General features: G+C 37.7%; 2 protein-coding genes across 3 annotated transcripts in view; one reads left to right on the top strand and one right to left on the bottom strand.

The window, feature by feature from the left end:
* LOC144003913 (adhesion G protein-coupled receptor L3-like) overlaps positions 1-5,738 on the bottom strand; it is a 202,490-nt gene extending 196,752 nt beyond the window's left edge. For both annotated transcript variants that reach the window (XM_077500622.1, XM_077500620.1), the window contains exon 1: positions 3,963-5,738. The gene's annotated coding sequence lies outside the window, so the exon portion shown is untranslated. The remainder of the gene's footprint in view (positions 1-3,962) is intronic.
* Positions 1-21,547, top strand: part of mpdz (multiple PDZ domain crumbs cell polarity complex component) — a 47,198-nt gene that overhangs the window by 24,858 nt on the left and 793 nt on the right. The window contains 24 exon segments of the mRNA XM_077500596.1: positions 228-470; positions 3,750-3,855; positions 4,009-4,207; positions 5,505-5,546; positions 5,736-5,831; positions 8,148-8,261; positions 8,330-8,507; positions 8,592-8,702; positions 10,536-10,601; positions 10,714-10,785; positions 12,219-12,408; positions 13,596-13,792; positions 13,873-13,964; positions 14,183-14,261; positions 16,146-16,284; positions 16,387-16,532; positions 16,602-16,685; positions 16,793-16,986; positions 17,069-17,083; positions 18,175-18,322; positions 18,912-18,998; positions 19,062-19,373; positions 20,255-20,359; positions 20,427-20,524. Of these exon segments, the coding sequence (XP_077356722.1) occupies positions 228-470; positions 3,750-3,855; positions 4,009-4,207; positions 5,505-5,546; positions 5,736-5,831; positions 8,148-8,261; positions 8,330-8,507; positions 8,592-8,702; positions 10,536-10,601; positions 10,714-10,785; positions 12,219-12,408; positions 13,596-13,792; positions 13,873-13,964; positions 14,183-14,261; positions 16,146-16,284; positions 16,387-16,532; positions 16,602-16,685; positions 16,793-16,986; positions 17,069-17,083; positions 18,175-18,322; positions 18,912-18,998; positions 19,062-19,373; positions 20,255-20,359; positions 20,427-20,524 (3,113 nt within the window).

Raw genomic sequence — 21,547 nt, 5'->3', positions numbered from 1 at the left:
AATAATGACGTCGCGCCCGTTGCGTTTTTTAAATATTGCGCACAAGTAATACACATTTAAAAAAAAACAAAAAAAACTAAAACTAATACTGAAACTAACTTAACTAAAACTTTAAAAATGTATTAAAGAACTAAAACTAATAAAAACTAAGAGAACCACCCTGAAAACGAATTAAAACGAACTCAATTTAAAAACAAAACAAAACTCAAGTTTGTCACGGTTTTCAGAACAAGTCAGGAGTCGTCGTGCCATCCGACCCGGACGACGCACCGGCATCCGTGAGCGCCCCTCTCGGCGGGTCACGCGAGGACCTCGCCACGGCCGAGGAAGCAACGGAGCCGTCCGACGCCGACAGACCGTTTCGGGACCTCCAGATCACGCCTGAAATCCAGACTGAAGCGGCAGAATCGGTTCAGTGTCACACAGAAGAGAGCGCCGTCACTTTTGGGGAACGGCCACTCACCATGGAGGTAACGTTGACGAGGAACATTCTCAACTCAGTGTCCAAACGTTTTCATTTGAGGGCCACAGACAGAAAATCCGAAGGGCCACATCGTGTTATGAAGAGAAATTGTGTTTGGTCCTAAAAATTGTACAAATCATTTGTTTGTGCTTTTGCATATTTAGAAAAATGTGACAGTATATAAACCAATTTATTTGTAATATGGCAGTAGGGTTATTATAGTTTTGGAATTTTTCATTTTAGTTTTTATTTTGTTTTTTTTTGTTTTTTTTAATTTAGTTAGTTTTAATTAGTTTTCAGGGTGGTTGTTAGTTTTTTTTTTAATTAGTTTTAGTTCTTTAATAAATGCTTAGTTTTAGTTTAGTTAGTTTCAGTATTAGTTTTAGTTTTTAGTTGTTGTTTTTTTTAAATGTGTATTACTTGTGCACAATATTTAAAAAACAGCATGGGCCCAACGTCATCATTCTGGTTTATATCAAAATGAATGTACTAAAAAATCACATTTAAAATAATCCCCAAAGGCTCATATTAGGGCTGCACAATATATCAAAAAAATATCGATATCGCAATATTGGCCCTTGCAATATGCATATCGCAATAAGTTTTATACAGAATTTTATGCTTTTTATTTGAATTTGACCGGTCAGATGCTAACTAAAATGTGTGTTATCAAGAAATAGTTACAATTAATTAACTAAGATTACGTTAAGGTTGCTTATTTTGCTGCATGAAAAAATGTTTTTCTTTCATTAGATAATAAAAATGTAATTTCTTTAGGTACATGTGAAATATCGCAATAATATCGATATCGCTATGTTCGGCAAGTATATCGCATGTTTTTCCAATATCGTGCAGCCTTAGCTCATATATGAAATTAATTACCAAAGATTAAAACGAAGGACATTTTTCCTATAATTTTAGTTAGTTTTATTTCCGTTAGTTTTGTAAACATAAAATGTATTTTTTTTTTTCGATTTTATTTTATTTTGTTAACGAAATTGTTGTTTTGAATTTTTTTTTTTTTTTTGTTAGTTTTAGCTCACTAAAATAACCTTTAATAGCACCTTTTTTTCAACAACCTCCCTTCTTACTTTGACCATCTCCAAACATTTTTTGTTTTTATTTTATTTTGTTAACGAAATTGTTTTGATTTTTTTTTTTTTTTTTTAGTTTTAGCTCACTAAAATAACCTTTAATAGCACCTGTTTTTCAACAACTCCCTTCTTACTTTGACCATCTCCAAACATTTTTTGTTTTTATTTTATTTTGTTAACAAAATTGTTGTTTTGATTTTTTTTTTTTTTTTTTTTTTTTAGTTTTAGCTCACTAAAATAACCTTTGATAGCACCTGTTTTTCAACAACCTCCCTTCTTACTTTGACCATCTCCAAACATTTTTTGTTTTTATTTTATTTTGTTAACGAAATTGTTGTTTTGAATTTTTTTTTTTGTGTTAGTTTTAGCTCACTAAAATAACCTTTAATAGCACCTGTTTTTCAACAACTCCCTTCTTACTTTGACCATCTCCAAACATTTTTTGTTTTTATTTTATTTTGTTAACGAAATTGTTGTTTTGATTTTTTTTTTTTTTTTTTTTTTTAGTTTTAGCTCACTAAAATAACCTTTGATAGCACCTGTTTTTCAACAACCTCCCTTCTTACTTTGACCATCTCCAAACATTTTTTGTTTTTATTTTATTTTGTTAACGAAATTGTTGTTTTGAATTTTTTTTTTTGTGTTAGTTTTAGCTCACTAAAATAACCTTTAATAGCACCTGTTTTTCAACAACTCCCTTCTTACTTTGACCATCTCCAAACATTTTTTGTTTTTATTTTATTTTGTTAACGAAATTGTTGTTTTGATTTTTTTTTTTTTTTTTTTTTTTAGTTTTAGCTCACTAAAATAACCTTTGATAGCACCTGTTTTTCAACAACCTCCCTTCTTACTTTGACCATCTCCAAACATTTTTTGTTTTTATTTTATTTTGTTAACGAAATTGTTGTTTTGAATTTTTATTTTTTTTTTGTTAGTTTTAGCTCACTAAAATAACCTTTAATAGCACCTTTTTTTCAACAACCTCCCTTCTTACTTTGACCATCTCCAAACATTTTTTGTTTTTATTTTATTTTGTTAACGAAATTGTTTTGATTTTTTTTTTTTTTTTTTTAGTTTTAGCTCACTAAAATAACCTTTAATAGCACCTGTTTTTCAACAACTCCCTTCTTACTTTGACCATCTCCAAACATTTTTTGTTTTTATTTTATTTTGTTAACGAAATTGTTGTTTTGATTTTTTTTTTTTTTTTTTTTTTTAGTTTTAGCTCACTAAAATAACCTTTGATAGCACCTGTTTTTCAACAACCTCCCTTCTTACTTTGACCATCTCCAAACATTTTTTGTTTTTATTTTATTTTGTTAACGAAATTGTTGTTTTGAATTTTTTTTTTTGTGTTAGTTTTAGCTCACTAAAATAACCTTTAATAGCACCTGTTTTTCAACAACTCCCTTCTTACTTTGACCATCTCCAAACATTTTTTGTTTTTATTTTATTTTGTTAACGAAATTGTTGTTTTGAATTTTTTTTTTTTTTTTTGTTAGTTTTAGCTCACTAAAATAACCTTTGATAGCACCTGTTTTTCAACAACCTCCCTTCTTACTTTGACCATCTCCAAACATTTTTTGTTTTTATTTTATTTTGTTAACGAAATTGTTGTTTTGAATTTTTTTTTTTTTTTTTGTTAGTTTTAGCTCACTAAAATAACCTTTGATAGCACCTGTTTTTCAACAACCTCCCTTCTTACTTTGACCATCTCCAAACATTTTTTGTTTTTATTTTATTTTGTTAACGAAATTGTTGTTTTGAATTTTTTTTTTTTTTTTTGTTAGTTTTAGCTCACTAAAATAACCTTTGATAGCACCTGTTTTTCAACAACCTCCCTTCTTACTTTGACCATCTCCAAACATTTTTTGTTTTTATTTTATTTTGTTAACGAAATTGTTGTTTTGAATTTTTTTTTGTTGTTAGTTTTAGCTCACTAAAATAACCTTTAATAGCACCTGTTTTTCAACAACTCCCTTCTTACTTTGACCATCTCCAAACATTTTTTGTTTTTATTTTATTTCAACTGAGTCAAATGCCATTTTTTTAGGCATATGTCGCGGGCCACTAAAAAATGGACGGCGGGCCGCAAATGGCCCCCCCGGCCCGTAATTTGGACACCCCTGCAATAGAATGTCGCATGGAGTGGAGAAGGTGAGGAGTCTGTTGTGTTTTTTTTTCCCACTAAGGAGGACGAGGAGGTCGACGCAAGCGCAGACGTCGGCGAGCGAGCGGCAATCTCGGGGAGCAGATTCGAACGGACCATCACGGTCGTCAAGGGCAACGCCGGTCTTGGTTCGTGTTCATTTCTTCCAGTCAAGTCGTTTCACGTCAAAATAAGAAAAATAAAAAATGATAATTACATTGTGCAAAATCCCCACCCCTATAAATAAATACAGTACCTTGGATTTTTAAGTCAGCAAAGAGTGAGCTTTCTTCCAAACGCAGGCATGACGGTGAGCGCCACGAAAGACGGCCTGGGGATGCTGATCCGAAGCGTCATCCACGGCGGCTCCATCGGCCGCGACGGCCGCTTGGGCGTGGGCGACCTCGTCCTGGTCATGAACGGCGAGTCGACCGCCGGGCTGAGCAACGCTCAAGCGCGCGCCGCGCTTCGCAGGCACTCTCTCGTCGGACCCGACGTGGGGTAAGAGCAAGACAAGGACAACAAAAAAAAAAAAAAAAAAAAAAAAAAAAAAGGGGTTTATCGCTGGGTGATGTGTTCGAAACTCAACCGCAATAGGTACAAATCAGCAATATAGAGTAGAGACAGACCGATAAGGTTTTTTCGGGCCCGATACCGATACTAATCATTAGTCGTGAAGGATGCCGATAACCGATATTTGGAGCCGATATTCATTTTCTCTAAAAAGGGACATCAAAATTTGGAAAAAAAATACAAACTCCAGCTCTTTTTTATTTTTATTATTATTATTATTTTTTTTAAAGCACGTTTACTGAGCAACTTTAAGTGTTAGTAAAATATGTTTACGTTTTTTTTTGTTTTGTTGGAATTTTTCATTTTAGTTTTTATTTCGTTTTTTTTTTTATTTAGTTCGTTTTAATTAGTTTTCAGGGTGGTTCTCTTAGGTTTTTATTAGTTTTAGTTCTTTAATAAATGTTTAGTTTTAGTTTAGTTAGTTTCAGTATTAGTTTTAGGTTGTTTTTTTTTTTAATGTGTATTACTTGTGCGTTTAAAAAACACCATGGGCGCGACGTCATTATTCTGGTTTATATCAAAATAAATCTACTAAAAATCACATTTAAAATCATCCCCAAAGCCTCATGCATTCAATTAACTCATTCACTGCCTTTGACGGAAAAAGACGTCAAATGATGCGATGCATTTTTGCTGGGCTGGCAGTGAATGTGTTAATTACCATATACTAAAATGAAGGACATTTTTGCTATAATTAGTTTTAATTTAGTTAGTTTTGTCAACATAAAATGCAGTTTCAGTTAGGTTCCTTTTTTTTTTAAAAAGCATCTTCGTTTTTATTTTATTTCGTTAACGAAATAGTTTTTTGAATTTTTGTTTTTTCGTTAGTTTTAGTTAACTAAAATAACCTTTAATACCAATAGTGTTTTTTTTTTTTTTTTTTTCAAATGCCATTTTTAGCATATGTCGCGGGACACTAAAGAATGGACGGTGGGCCGCAAGTGGCCCCCGGGCTGTAGTTTGGACACCACTGCTCTAGCATCAGCAAAAACACACAAAAAACATATAAATACGTCTTTGGGACACCTAACACATTTAAAATAGAACATATTTATACATTTTTGGGATCAAATGAGTTAATGTTAAAAAAAAAAAGTTGTAAAACTTTGTTTGTTTTTTTTAAGCATGAACATATTTGGTTCAGCTAAGAATCAAACAGAAGCGTTAACGCTTGCTTGGCCAACTAAACAAAGGCACATTTGTGTTTGTTGCATAAACCTTCTAGATCTGCTTGCTCACCAGAGGATGATCTGTGCCCGTTTTATGTGTGAGTATGACTAACCGTCCGGTGTTGGTCTTTTCTTTTCCTCCGTTCGTCCATCTCTTGTCCGCATGCAGTCATCACTTAGCGACGTCGAACGACTTCTTCACATCACTGAATAAACAAACCGACCACCTTTCTAGCACGTCTTGCGAAATCCTTCGCCGCATCGTTTCAACTTGTGTTCTGTTCCAGCATCACGTACGTCCCGGCAGAATATCTTGAGGAGTACAAGAGCAGCCTGCAACAGAGCCACAGAGACGACGACGTCATCTCCGAGCCGGCCCCGAGGTAAGCAGCTGAGGAACCAGGAAGGGCTTGTTTTTCTTTGGTTTTTGAACCCTTTGACCGCCAAAAACGTTTCATGACGTATGCTAAAATCAATGCCACCATAAACGTTGACATTTACTAAGGGGTTATTATTATTTTTTCCTCTCTCTCAATGGGCAGTGCAACGTCTTGTGCAGCACTGCCTGCTCAATGGGTTGTGGAATCAAAAACACCCACTAACTATGGCCAGCAGATGGCAGCATTGTATCGTTTTTTTTTTTAAATTTTTTTTTTTAGTTTTTTTTCCAATGGGCTTACAGTAGATGAAATGAGGAAGGGGTTGTTTTTGTTTTGTTTTTAACCTTTGACCGCCAAAAACGTTTAATGACGTATGCTAAAATCAATGCCACCATAAACGTTAATTGACGTTTACTAAGGGTTTTTTATTTTTTATTTTTTCCTCTCTCTCAATGGGCAGTGCAACGTCTTGTGCAGCACTGCCTGCTCAATGGGTTGTGGAATCAAAAACACCCACTAACTATGGCCAGCAGATGGCAGCATTGTATCGTTTTGTTTTGTTTTTTGTTTTGTTTTGTTTTGTTTTTTTCCAATGGGCTTACAGTAGATGAAATGAGGAAGGGGTTGTTTTTGTTTTGTTTTTAACCTTTGACCGCCAAAAACGTTTAATGACGTCTGCTAAAATCCTATTGAATGCCACCATAAACGTTAATTGACGTTTACTAAGGGTTGTTTTTTTTTTTTTTTTTTCCTCTCTCTCAATGGGCAGTGCAACGTCTTGTGCAGCACTGCCTGCTCAATGGGTTGTGGAATCAAAAACACCCACTAACTATGGCCAGCAGATGGCAGCATTGTATCGTTTTGTTTTGTTTTTTGTTTTGTTTTGTTTTGTTTTTTTCCAATGGGCTTACAGTAGATGAAATGAGGAAGGGCTTGTTTTTGTTTTGTTTTTAACCTTTGACCGCCAAAAACGTTTAATGACGTCTGCTAAAATCCTATTGAATGCCACCATAAACGTTAATTGACGTTTACTAAGGTTTTTTTTTTTTTTTTTTCCTCTCTCTCAATGGGCAGTGCAACGTCTTGTGCAGCACTGCCTGCTCAATGGGTTGCGGAATCCAAAACACCCACTAACTATGGCCAGCAGATGGCAGCATTGTATCGTTTTTTGTTTTTTTTTGTTTTTTCCCCAATGGGCCCACAGTTGATGAATGAAACATGACTGATATGATGAAATTGAACATTTTCAAGGATGACGTGAATGATCAAAGCCCTTTGTCACATGAATTCACAGAGCATCAATAAAAAAATAATAATATCTAAGTCACTGTTGTGCAACAAAATTATCTTTTCAATGTCACTCAAATTACCTATTTTCAAAAGGTGATTACTAAAAAAACGGAATAAGGTAGACCAGGGGTGTCCAAACTTTTTCATGTGAGGGCCACATACAGAAAATCAGAAGGACGCAAGGGCCACATCATGTTATGAAGAGAAATTGTGTTTTGTCCTAAAAATTGTACAAATCATTTGTTTGTGCTTCTGCTTTTTTATTTTGTTTTGAGTTGGGTTTTTTTTAAATTTAGTTTTAATTCGTTTTCAGGGTGGTTGTTAGTTTGTTTTTTTTAGTTTTAGTTCTTTAATAAATGCTTAGTTTTAGTTTAGTTAGTTTCAGTATTATTATTTATTTTTTTTTTTTTTAATGTGTATTACTTGAGCGCAATATTTAAAAAAACACCATGGGCTCAACGTCATCATTCCGGTTTATATCAAAATTAATGTACCAAAAATCACATTTAAAATAATTCCCAAAGACCAAAACAACATTTTTCCTATAATTTTAGTTAGTTTTATTTTAGTTAGTTTTGTAAACACAAAATGTAGTTTCAGTTAGTTCTCGTTTTTTAAAAAGCGTCTTCGTTTTTATTTTATTTTGTTCACGAAATTGTTGTTTTGAATTGTAGTTTTTTTGTTAGTTTTAGCGAACGGAAATGAACTTGAATAGCACCTGTTTTTCAACAACCTCCCTTCTTACTTTGACCATCTCCAAACATTTTTTTTTTATTTTATTTTATTTGAACTGAGTCAAATGCCATTTTTTCATCATATGTCGCGGGCCACTAAAAAATGGAGGGCGGGCCGCAAATGGCTCCCGGGCCGTAGTTTGGACACCCCTGAGGTAGACACATACTATTTATTTTTTTTTATGTTTATGTAGTCGTAGCGCGCAATATTTTGTTTGCCTTGAAGGATGAGTGAAAATGCTTGAAATCGGCTGGCACTTGTTGGGGCTTGTTTTGTTTTGCTAATCTTTGGCAGTCAAAGAGTTAAAAAGCGTCCGGTGGCGTTTAGGGACGTTCGCAACCTTCCTGAGCGGGAGGACGGCGAGGGAGAAGAGAGCGTTTCTTACAGCAACTGGAACCAACCGCGACTGTGAGTACGCAAACAAATCCGCCTGTCCTTCAAGTCGGGATGCTGACGTTGGAAGCTCCGCCCCCAAGAGTGGAGCTCTTCCGACAGCCCGGCAAGTCCCTGGGCATCAGCATCGTCGGGGGCCGCGGGATGGGCAGCCGGCTGAGCAACGGCGAGGTGATGCGGGGCATTTTCATCAAGCACGTCCTGGAGGACAGTCCGGCCGGACACGACGGCACCTTGAAGACCGGGGACAGGATTGTGGAGGTAAACAGCGACAAACAAGTGGGCCATGATCAGACCATATTGGGGAGCTTATAATGAGAATGAGTGACCTCATTCACCTGTCAGGTGGGCGGCGTGGATCTGAGAGATGCCAGTCACGAGGAGGCGGTGGAGGCCATACGCAGGGCGGGAAATCCTGTCACCTTCCTGGTGCAGAGTATCATCCAGAAACCGCGGGTAGGTTTCAGCGTTGAAAATTCCATGAGACTTTTTGCGAGCAGAATCATTCATACGGGTCAGTGGTGTCCAAACAACGGCCCGGGGGGGCCATTTGCGGCCCTCCGTCCATTTTTTAGCGGCCCGCGACGTATGCTAAAAATGGCATTTGACTCAGTTGAAATCAAATAAAACAAAACAAAAATGTTTGGAGATGGTCAAAGTAAGAAGGGAAGGTGTCGGAAAACACAGGTGCTATTAAAGGTTATTTTAGTTCACTAAAACTGACGAAAAAACAAAAATTCAAAACAACAACAAAGAAAAAACTAAAACTAAAATTCAAAAAGCAATTTTGTTAACGAAATAATAATAAAAATAAAATAAAACCAGAAATGCTTTTTAAAAAAACGAAAACTGCAATTACATTTTAGATTTAAAAAACTAACTAAAACCACAATTATAGCAAAAATGTACAAAGCAGATTTAGTTTGATATTAACCGGGATGAGGACGTTTGAAAGTATGTCACACAGAAGTGACATCATCTAGCAACAGCCAATAGAAAAACACCAAAAGATGACGTCGCTCCCAGGGTGTTATTTTTTTTATTTTATTTTTTTTTAATATTGTGCACAAGTAAAACACATTTAAAAGAAATAACAAAAACACATTTAAAAAAATAACTAAAACTAAGCATTTATTAACTCATTTGCTCCCAGTAACGTGTAAATACATTTTTTTTATGTTTTAAGTGTCCCAAAGACGTATTTATACGTTTTTTTTGTGTTTTTTTTAATGCTAGAGCATACAGAAGGCTTTGATGCAGCCTCTCAACTGCAAAGAACGGTTGCAGAAATGGTAGTTATTACACAAACGGCCAGCAGGTGGCAGCAGAGCAAAGGAGATCAACCAGGCCCATGTGGAAAAAAAAAACTCAATTACTTACAATTTGAAATAGATTTGTGAAAACTGATGAATTTTAGCTCTCTTCTAATGCTAATTGCTGCAAAACGGAAACAGATAGAAACATACTTTTTTTTTTCCTGATGAAAGAAGAGACTTTAATCTTTCTTTTGATAGGTTCCATCCTTTTATAACAATAGAACACAATATTCTGTGGGCCTTGCAAAAACAGTCAAAATCCAGTCAAACAGCCGTGAGCGAACGGGATTGCGAAATGTGAAAATGGCGGCGAGTGAATGAGTTAAAGAACTAAAACTAGTAAAAACTAACAGAACCACCCTGAAAACTAATAAAAACTAACTAAAATGAAATATTCCCAAACTATAATAACCCTACTGCCATATTACAAATAAATTGGTTCATATACTGTAGCATTTTTCTAAATATGCAAAAGCACAAATAAATTATTTGTACAACTTTTAAGGACAAAACACAATTTCTCTTCATAACATGATGTGGCCCTTGCGTCCTTCCGATTTTCTGCATGTGGCCCTCAAATGAAAAAGTTTGGACACCCCTGATATAAGGTTAATTTTCGGTGGTCTTCCCATTGTCTCAGCTGCAAATCCCCCTCTGATAAGAAAGCGATCAGATTGTCCCTCTGCAAGTTCGTCTCTAATTATACTGCTCCGTGAAGATTGTTTTCAAAGAAGTCGCTCCGCTTATAAAAGCAAGAAAAGAGCGTCAGGAAGAGATAAGTCGAGCACGAGTGTGATTGATGGCTGATGTAATAGAAAGCAGGGGAGACAAAACGGAAGCGAGACGGATGACTCGGCGTGAAGACGCGAAGCCGGCTCGTTTCGTGGCGGGAAAACCCACCAGGTCGTTTGGGCCGTTTTGCTTTGCGGAACCTGCCGCGTAACCCGCCTCGATGTCGTCCTGTGTTGTGCAGTCGTCGGCGAGCGGCGAGTCCGTGGAGGAGAACGTGCCGAGCGCGCCCCGGGACAAGGAGGACAAGGTTGGTGGTGTGTTTTTTTTACCAGCTGCGCGTTTTGGATTCGCACGGCATCGCGGGTGAATCGATGTCGCGTCATCGTCTAAAGTTGTCGCCCTTTGTCTCTTCTCTATAGGAGGGTGACAGTCACAGTAGACTTGTCCTCCGCCTCTCCCCAACTAACCCTTTCACTCCTACCCCGTTTAAGGTTTGTGCGTCTCTCTTTTGTGGCCTTCTCGGTGCATGCACATGCTGGGTAATAAATCAAATAGGGCAACGGAACAAGGTTATGATGATGTTTTCTACGGCTTGACAGTTGCAACCGTATTTCTTCAAATAGCGGCCATTTTCAGGAGTCTTTCAAAATGAAACATTTTTCCTATTCTTACCCAGATGTGACAAACATAACAGATGAAACTAATCATTCCCCCCCGACCTATAGACACTCCCAGTCATGATTTTCATAAAGCCAGTATATTAACTTGTTTGCTCCCAATAACGTGTAAATACGTTTTTTTTAATGTTCTAAGTGTCCCAAAGACATATCTATACGTTTTTTTGTTTTTTGTTTTTCTGCTAGAGCATACTGACGGCTTTGATGCAGCCTCTCAACTGCAAAGAACGGTTGCAGAAATGGTAGTTATTACACAAACGGCCAGCAGGTGGCAGCAGAGCAAAGGAGATCAACTAGGGCCATGTAAAAAAAACTAATAATAATAATAAAAAAATTAAAAAAAAGCTAAATTACTTTTAATACATTTGTGAAAACTGATGAAACTTAGCTCTCTTCGAATGCTAATTGCTGCAAAACGGAAACAGATAGAAACATACTTTTTTTTTTCCTGATGAAAGAAGAGACTTTAATATTTCTTTTGATAGGTTCCTTGCTTTTATAGCAATAGAACACAATATTCTGTGGACCTTGCAAAAATCAGTCAAAATTCAGTAAAACAGCCGGGAGCGAACGGGATTGCGAAACGTGAAAATGGCGGCGAGTGAACGAGTTCAGCAAACCACAGTGGCACATGCATGCACACGTAAGCCGCCATCTTAAATGTTTGTCTGTGTCCAATCATCATCACATTCTTATTTTTCTATGTTTGTCACTTCATGTTAAATGTGTAGACAGGCTTTTGTGTTCTTCAGGTAGGTTTGTCACACTCACAAAAAGTTTGAGATAACGTGCCGGTCGTTGGTCAACACTATTTTAGGCGGCGAGGAAGTGACTGGAAGAGTCACAGAAAGGAGAATGTCAAGTGCATGTTAAAAATGAAAAAAATGTAAAAAAAAAAAATGTTGAATTCAGTTGACCTGTAAAGGTTTTATATGTTAATGCATTTCAATCTTGTCCTAAAAATTCTGCATGAAGCCCAAAACCTCGAACTTTTTGTGAGTAGTGTAAATGAATCAAAAAGTTTGACGTTTTAAGCTTTACCATATTGTATTCGTCTGATTGAACCTCAAGCGTTGACGACACCAACTCATTTATCAGCCTCAACTAACATCCCATAATCCTGCAAAATCAAGCATAGCAGATATCGGATGATTTGGCAAACTTTCAAGCAACTATTGATTCTTCAAAAAAAAAAAACATTGACAATTTTCTTCACCCTTTACTAATCCGGATCTCCCCCCCTGAAGCCGAAGAAGCGCGAAGGTCTCAAGGCGACGCCCGCCAGCGTGGCCCTCGCCCTGCCGGTGGTGCCCCACGTGGGCGAGACGGACACAGACACCCTGGCGGAGACTTCGGCTCGGACCCTCGAAGCTGACGTGGGGGACGGGGAAGAGGAAGAGGGGGAGGAGGAAGAGGAGGAGTTTGGGTGTAGCTGGGGTGAGTTCTTTGTCACGTCTGTATTACTAATTCATGGTCAAAGGATAGCTGGTTATTCGACACCTCAAATAGTTGGCCTCTGTTCACATACTAGTGTGTGTGTGTGTGTGTATATATATTAGTGATGTAATGACAATGGCAATATCGTGATATCGCGATATTAAAACTGCCACAATATATCATCGTCGTCATGTCACAATGTTAAAAGCAGCACATCTGTTAAAAAAAAAGTCCGGTTGACTTCCACTTGTGCCGTTCGAGCACCATCTGGTGGCTAGTTTTTTTTAGTGCGGCATAAATTTCAAAAGGCATGTTTTGGCCCTTCTATGTTTAAAATACCCAGTAATGGTCAGATGAAGGGGAACGTAAAATATTTGTGAACAGAGTAAATATGCGGAGGAACTCAATTTATTGTATTTATTCATTTCTTATTTAATAAAAAAAAATATTAACTTATTATTGTTATTAATAAAAAACTATCAATTTATTGTAATGCTTGTATTAGTGTCTATATACATATACATATATACATATATATATATATATATATTATATATATATATATATATATTTTTTTTTTTTTACAATATTGTGACCTTTTGTATCGCCAACCTCCCCACAATATCATGATAATTATCGTATCGTGACCTTCATATCGTGAGGTTTGGATATCGTTACATCCCATTCATATATATATATATATATATATATATATAGATATAGATATAGATATAGATATAGATATAGATATAGATATAGATAGATAGATAGATAGATAGATAGATATAATTAATTATATTAATAATAATGATAATAATGATAATAATAATAATAATTAATAATTATTATTAACTATTTCCTGAAAATTTAATAATTCCCTAAAATGTATTTTTATTGGTAAAAATGTTATTTCATTATCAGGATTATTTTATGACATTATTGGTGAAATTATTACATTATTGGGTTTTATTTATTTATTTATTTATTTATTTTAGGGCAACTTTTGTTACATTTTGAGAAAATTATTACATTATAGTGTGCTACCTCAAGTGAATGCCTTATTATATTTTTTAATACTACTGCTATTGTTTTTCATTTGTTAAGTACTGTTTTGTTGTTCTAGTTGCATTTCACTTGAAGCAGTTCAAGCATTTGCATTCAATCGTACTGCCCGCCAAACGTTTCAGAGAGCATCGTCCAGCGCTACGGCAGCCTGCCAGGCGCGCTGCACGTGATGGAGCTGGAGAAGGGCAAGACGGGCCTGGGCCTCAGCCTGGCTGGAAACCGGGACCGCGCCCGCATGAGCGTCTTTGTGGTGGGCATCGACCCCGCGGGGGCGGCCGGCACCGACGGACGCATGCTGGTCGGGGACGAGCTCCTCGAGGTGAGAAGTCGGACGTTTGATCAGCATCTCGATCGGACGCATCTTATTTATTTGATTTTATTGATTTTTTGGGTTTCCAGATTAATGGACAGGTCCTCTATGGCCAAAGTCACCAGAACGCATCTTCCATTATCAAAAGCGCCCCATCTAAAGTGCAAATCGTCTTCATCAGGTAAAAGACCTCATTGTAATGTCAGACAAAATCCACTAGAGGGGGATGTTACAACACAAAAGCAAATGAAAGTGCAGACCGATCCAAACGTGCTCGTTTGAGGTTTGTAAGAAAGAAATATTCAACTCTTTTGGTGACCTGTTTTAGCAACCTTACTGTGAACAAAATGAACAAACCCTTCATTAGCATAGTCAGTTATTATGACTCTTGTGGAACAGGAACACGGGAGCCCTGGAGCAGATGGCAGTCGGACCCATGAGAGAAAGCGAAGGAGACGCAGCCGAGCCCCACGTGGAGGTAGCAGACAAAGTTTTAAGTGTTTTTAACACGTCGTGCTCAAGAGCAATTGGTCACACACAGCAAGCCGTATTGTGGGGGGAGCGGGGAATTAAAACCCTGAAAATATACTTGCTAGCAACATGAAATTTGGAAGTGGAACCACAAAAAAAAAAAAAAAGGTCCCAAGAAGCCATGTTTATAAAGAGACAGGAAAAGCTCATTTTGCCCATTTTAACCCATTCACTGCCAATGACGACTATAGACGTCAAAATCCAAGCAAACAGCCAGTTTTAATTTTGAAAAAAGAGAAAAAAAGAAAAAAATTAATATTTTAATAAAAAAATAATTTCGTTTTAGTTCTAGTCTTCTGACTAAATTTAATTAAAGCCTTAGTCATAACTCAGTCACCTGATTGTATTTTAGTTTGAATCCAACTTTAGTCAACAAAAATAAAGAGCAATTTTAGTCGACTAAAATTGGCTTTTGGAGGCCGAGACCCAGTATGTGGTCTCAGTAAGACCAAGACCGATCACAAAAACGTCAACGCCCGTGTTGTAGGGTAACAGGAATCCGTTCTACGCACGATGGTAGCACTAAGCAATGAAATTGTTGTCATCGTTGTTATTTATAACAACAAGGATTAATAACTATGAATGAAAACAATGAATAACTACAACTTCAATTCAAATTTCTTGTCAAAATTCGCACTGGCTGTTTGCTTGGATTTTTGACGTCTATAGTCGTCATTGGCAGTGAATGAGTTAAAAGCGAATGTCCAATAGATGGTGTCCAAATTTCAAACCATGGCTGCGATGTTTGATGACATGCGAGCCAAAGAATGACTTCCACCCACGAGTGACGCAGAGAAACCACAGACGAGGCTCGAGCGCACGTCGTACCCTTCATTAGAGGGCCCACACACGCGCTTTGCGTTGCGCTACCGATTGGGACGAAATAAACCCGCGTGCTAACTAGGGATGAAACGATATCCAAACATCATGATACGGTATTATCACGATATGAAGGCCACGATACGATAACTATCACGATATCGTGGGGAGGTTGGCGATACAAAAGAAGGTCTCAATATTGTTTAAAAAAAAAAAAAAAAAAAGAGCTCATACAAAAAAACACTATTGTTTTTGTACATTACAGCAATAAAAAATGTAAAAATATTATACATATAAAAAATTATAAATACAATATATATATTGAGGCACTAATACAAGCATTACAAAAAATATTTTTTTTATTATTAACACATTCACTGCCAGCCCAGCAAAAATGCATTATTTGACGTCTTTTTCCGTCAATGGCAGTCAATGAGTTCAGATGAGATGTAACCAAAATCGACGGATTTTTAAGCAAAATTTGCCTTAAAAAAAGAAAAAAGGAAAAAAGGATGCTGCAATATAATCACAAAATATATTGGCACATTGTGTTTAACACATTCACTGCCAGCCCAGCAAAAATGCATTATTTGACGTCTTTTTCCGTCAATGGCAGTCAATGAGTTAACAGAATTAATACATTAATGAATAACTTAATAAATAAATAAAAATGAATACAATTAAATAAGAAATTAATACATACAATAAATTGAGTTCTCCACATATTGACTCACAAGTATATTATGTTCCCCTTTATCTGACCATTATCGTGGACTTTAAACTTAGAAGGGCCAAAACATGCCTTGTGAAAATTAAACTACACTTAAAAAAAAAAAAAAAAAAAAAACTAGCCACCAGAAGGTGCTGCAATTGCACAATTGAAAACCAACCCGACTTTTTTAACAGATGTGCTGCTTTTAATATCGTGACATGGTGACGACGATATATTGTGTTGGTTTTAATATCACGATATCGTTCCTTAGTGCTAACGCGGCATTTTACATTCCATCAGGAAGACGTCGCGGTCGTTGAAGGGACCGCGGGGGACAAGGTAACCGTCCAGGAAGGCTGCGCCGCCGCTGTGAATGGGGAACCGGAGGTCGGCAGTCTACCCAGCATGCTTTGCATCAGTCAACCCGAAACGTCTTCAAGTGAGTCAGCGTTTGGACTTGCTTATTCAAAGTGGTGATTAAAGGAACCACATAGGCACGTTTGCTTATTTTATTTTATTTTGTTTTTTTGTCTGTCCTCAGGTCCGAGCCGCTCATCCAGCCCGTCCACGCTGGCCTGCGACCCGGCCACGTGTCCCATCATCCCGGGATGTGAGACCACCATCGACATCTCCAAAGGGCGGACGGGCCTGGGGCTCAGCATCGTCGGGGGCTGCGACACTCTGCTGGTGAGGAACGCTATTTGACCCACAATTTTTTGGGGGGAGAATTTGACATCTCTTCGCCCCTCGCTGCAGGGGGCCATCATCATCCACGAGGTTTACGAAGAAGGTGCGGCTTCCAAGGACGGCAGGCTCTGGGCCGGAGATCAAATCCTAGAGGTCAGGTTTTTAACTGGCGGCAATTTACTTGCTCAAATAGTGTCCGCCCCGCTTGTAAAAGCACCCAAGCAGCCCAGATTAAATCAAACGGTTTCCCCCCCCGGCAGGTGAACGGACTCGACTTGCGGGCGGCGAGCCATGACGAGGCCATCAACGTTCTGCGGCAGACCCCGCAGAGAGTGCGGCTGACCGTCTACAGGGACGAGGCCCAGTACAAGGAGGAGGACTTGTGGGACTCGTTTGTCGTGGAGTTGCAGAAGAGGCCCGGCCAGGGATTGGGACTCAGCATCGTGGGGAGGAGGTAAATGCACGTCCCGGGGTCTTTACGAGGATGTGACCTCGCAATGGTGATCGATGATTATCGTTTTTCTTTTGCGCCTCAGATCGAGGGACCAAAGGTAATTTAGCACTCGACGTAGCATTCGTGGTAGTCTTTTAGCCAAAGCAAAAATTGCGTAGTCCCAGAGTCCACCCTCATAGATCCTCCTTGAAAGGTTGCTGCACATGCTGATCTCAATAGGGTTGAGGTTAGGGGACGGTGGTAACGCAGATTTTTGTGTATATAACTTTATATCACCGATTTTTCACGACAGTGTTCCCTCGTTTATCACGGGTGTTACATTCCAAAAAGTACCCACAATAATGGAAATCCATGTTTTGTTTTGTTTTTGTTTTTTTTAATTCCTGTTATTTATAAATAGATTTTCGTTTATTATATATGTTTTTTCATTTTGGTATGATTTTTACGTTATTATAAATACTTTTCATTCATCATATTTCCTTTTTTCATTTACATTCATTTTTTTCATAAAGTGTTTTTTTATTTATTTATTTACCATATACAAGTTAAATCAAGTCATATACAGCACAGTATATATATATATGTTTTTTTTTAATTTTGGTATGATTTTTACATTATTATAAATTCTTTTTCATTCATTATATATGTTCTTGTTTCATTTACATTCATTTTTTCCATTAAAGGTTTTTTGTTTTGTTTGTTTTTTTAGTTTACAGCACAGTATTTTTTTTTTTCATTTATTATGTTTTTTTTTTTTTTGGTATGATTTTTAGTTTATTATTGAATCCTTTTTCTTACATCATTTATCATTTTTTTTCATTTAGTCTTTTTTTTATTAAAAGTTTTTTGTTTTTTTTTATGTACTTATTATTCAACACATTATATAATTTTTTATCTCCGGAATGCAATATCGTGGAGCGACGGGCCAGGCACGGTTGGAAAGGTCTCGTCGAGACGAAGCCGCGGATGCCCGTATGTCCCTGGTCGACGTAGGGTTCGAGAGATACGGCCGCGCAAAGACCAAAAAAAGGCAAACTGTAAAAAATCTGCGAAACAGCGAGGCCGTGAAAGACGAACCTGCTATAAACGAGGGAACACTGCATATCACTGGATGATCTTTTTTTTTTTGCAAATGGAGAGTGAAAACTCCAAAAGTTGCATTTCACACTCCCGTCCAACCGTATCTAGGAACGACACGGGGGTTTTCGTGTCCGACATCATCAAAGGCGGCCTAGCGGACACCGACGGCCGACTCATGCAGGGCGACCAGATCCTGTCGGTCAACGGGGAAGACGTCCGCTCGGCCACCCAGGAGGCGGTCGCCGCTCTCCTCAAGGTAGCGGACGATTAGGGATGTAACAATATCCAAACATCACGATACGATATTCTCACAATATGAAGTTCACGATACGATAATTATCACGATATTGTGGGGGGCGTTGGCGATATTTAAAAAAAGGTCACAATATTGTAAAAAAAAGAGCTCATACTAAAAAAAATAAAAAATAAATCATAATATTGTGCTTTTGTACATAACAGCAATGGATATAAACCACCTACAATCTCTAATAACAATATTGAGGCACTTACTTGCTAATGCAAGCACACATTGATCGTCCCACAAGCAAATTCGCTTCCCCTTCATCAGACAATTAGCATCGATTTTAAACATAGAAGGCCAAAACATCCCTAATGAAAATTAAATTGCAATAATAAACTAGCCACTAGAGGGTGCCAGAACTGCACAAAGGGAAATCAGCCTGACTTTTTGAACAGATGTGTTCCTTTTAAATATTGTGAACATGACGACGACGATATTTAATTTCACGACATCACGATATTGCCCTTATCGTGACATCCCTCGTGACGATATAACGACACGTCGTCATTGGCATCGCGTGACTTTAATCGCCGTCGTGTTTCAGTGCTGCGTCGGCTCGCTCAAGATGGACATCGGGAGGTTTAAAGCCGGCCCCTTCCACTCGCAACGAAGGCTCTCCCAAAGTAGCCAGGTAAGACCCGATTGTTTTCCCCCGTTTAGTTGCAACGCGCCAAACCGGATTCCTCTCGCCAAGATGGAACCGACGAGCGAGCCTTGCAGCTCCAAGACGGCCGCGGGAATCGTTTCAGATGACACGAGCCAGCAGGGTAAAAGTATCCTTCGAGATACGCCGCGGCTTGGCCCCAGGAAGTGACGCTCAAAATGTTTTCCCGCGTCTGCAGCTCCGGATCAGCAAGAGGTGCGAACGGCCGAGTTCACCAAAGGCCCCGGCGACTCCCTGGGTGTCAGCATTGCCGGCGGGGTGGGCAGCCCCTTGGGAAACATACCCATCTTCATCGCCATGATGAACCCCGTCGGCCTGGCGGCGCAGACCCACAAGCTCATGGTGGGACGTTTTGCATTTATCATTTGCCCTTTTCCCAGATGTCCTTCCCAAAAGCGAATTTGTCCTTGAATTTTGTACACATACCAGACGGATGGGGCGTCGTTAAATCGCCGAAACATTTGAATTTTCAGCATAGTTTGATCAGTCGCCATTAAACACAAAAGTCAAATAACTGTCTGGGTGTCAGTATCGCAGGCGTCTTCATTTGGCGTCCAAATATGCATACCAGCCATTCCGGAATGAGGCTCAAATCCTAACGGAAGCCCACAGCTTTTTAGCGAGTGAAACGAGGGGGGGCCACGTTGACAATCGCTGCACTGTGCAACGTAGACTGTCGGAGGCTAATAAATCTCCCACTCTTGAATTTAGATGGCTCGAGCTAACAGAAGGACCCGTTCGGACACAATCGAGCTGCTTTGTCTCACGAGATAAGCGAGGCCTCGTCAAGTGTTGCCCTGCGCTCACATTACAAATTCAAGTTTGCAAACAGTACCGGGCGCGAATACGTTCACTTTTGATTGCCCGTTAAAAATCATTTGCTCCCAATAGCGTGTAAATACTTTTTTTTTTTTTTTTTATGTTGTAAGTGTCCCAAAGACGTATTTATACGTTGTTTTGTTTTGTTTTTTGTTGTTTATGCGAGAGCATACAGAAGGCTTTGATACAGCCTCTCAACTGCAAAGAACGGTTGCAGAAATAATAGTTATTACACAAACGGCCAGCAGGTGGCAGCAGAGCAAAGGAGATCAACCAGGATTGTTTCTGTGAAAATGGCGGCGAGTAAATGAGTTTAAAAATGGAACAAGCGAACGATGCACATGTCTCCGATCTGTACACCAAAACAAAATCTCACATCTTCACATCAATCGATCCTTCTCCAGGTCGGGGACCGGATCGTCAGCATCTGTGGCACTTCGACCGAAGGCATGAGCCACTCGCAAGCCGTCGCCATGCTCAAGAATGCCACAGGGACAATACAGCTGCAAGTAAGACCACCGACGAGAACCTTATCTTTTTTCTTTTTTGGTGCCATTAACAACGTGTGGCATTTAGGTAGTGGCAGGCGGCGATAATACGGTGACCGGCGCAGTCCAGGAGCAAGCAGCTGGAGGCCTCCAGCCGCCCAGCTCCATCTTCCAGGATGACCTCAGGTTTGAAGCTTTTCCTCATTCCATACATTCATTGGAAATTGACTCTTCGATTATTATTTTGCGATTAGTAGTTTTGATACTGGCTACTAAATTATTATTTTAAATTATTAGTAGCTGTTTTCTGTTACTAAATCACCTTTTTCGGGAGTTAATAATAATAATAATAATAATAATAACAATCGTATTTACAAATACCTCCGCGGGATCCAATAAAAGGTATAGTGTTGACTCTTTTTTTTATGTTTCAATAATTCCACTATTTGGCTAACTCTAAAACATTTACTAGTCAATATCTGATCTTGTATAATTTTTGTACGTTTGTATAACTTTCAATTCCCAACTCAACTCTTTTGAAATGTTTAAAATATAAGCTAAAATAAAATTTGGGGTGAAACAATTATTATTTTTTTTAACATTCTAATCGTTCTAACTTTAAATTGCTCAGACCATTGATATATTTTGGACTTTTAAATCTAATTTACACGTTTTTTTTCTTTACCAATTCAATCAATCTCATCTTTAATCTGTTCATTTTATCACTACCGCAATGTAATTTTCAAAATTTAAAAAAAATTTTGTTCTTTTTTTCCTCTAATTTCTACATTTGTTAACCAATTTAAACTACTCTGACAAACTGTTCAGATTATCTTTTTTGCCTGAAATTTCAAAATAAAAGCTAAAACTTTTACGTTTTTTTTTTAACTCTACATTTTGCATTATTTTATTTTATTTATTTATTTTACTAATTCAAAGCGTTGTCACTTTAATGCCAAAAATATTTATTTATTTATTTATTTATTTATTTTTTACAAATTTTTAGTAATTATTTTTTTAGTTTTCAATTTAAAAAAAAATTTTTTTTAGTGTTCTAATTTTGTGTTACTATTTTTTTTTACTAATTCAAACTGTTGTAACTTTAAACTGTTTATTTTATCCCTATCACAATGTTTCGTTTTGTTTTTTCCAAAATGTTGAAGTAAAAGGCCAAATTTAAAATTCTGTCATTTTTACCTGTATCACTTG

Source organism: Festucalex cinctus, chromosome 16, assembly GCF_051991245.1.
Source record: "Festucalex cinctus isolate MCC-2025b chromosome 16, RoL_Fcin_1.0, whole genome shotgun sequence".
In the NCBI taxonomy this organism is placed as follows: domain Eukaryota; kingdom Metazoa; phylum Chordata; class Actinopteri; order Syngnathiformes; family Syngnathidae; genus Festucalex; species Festucalex cinctus.
This window is presented reverse-complemented; position numbering and strand designations above follow the sequence as displayed.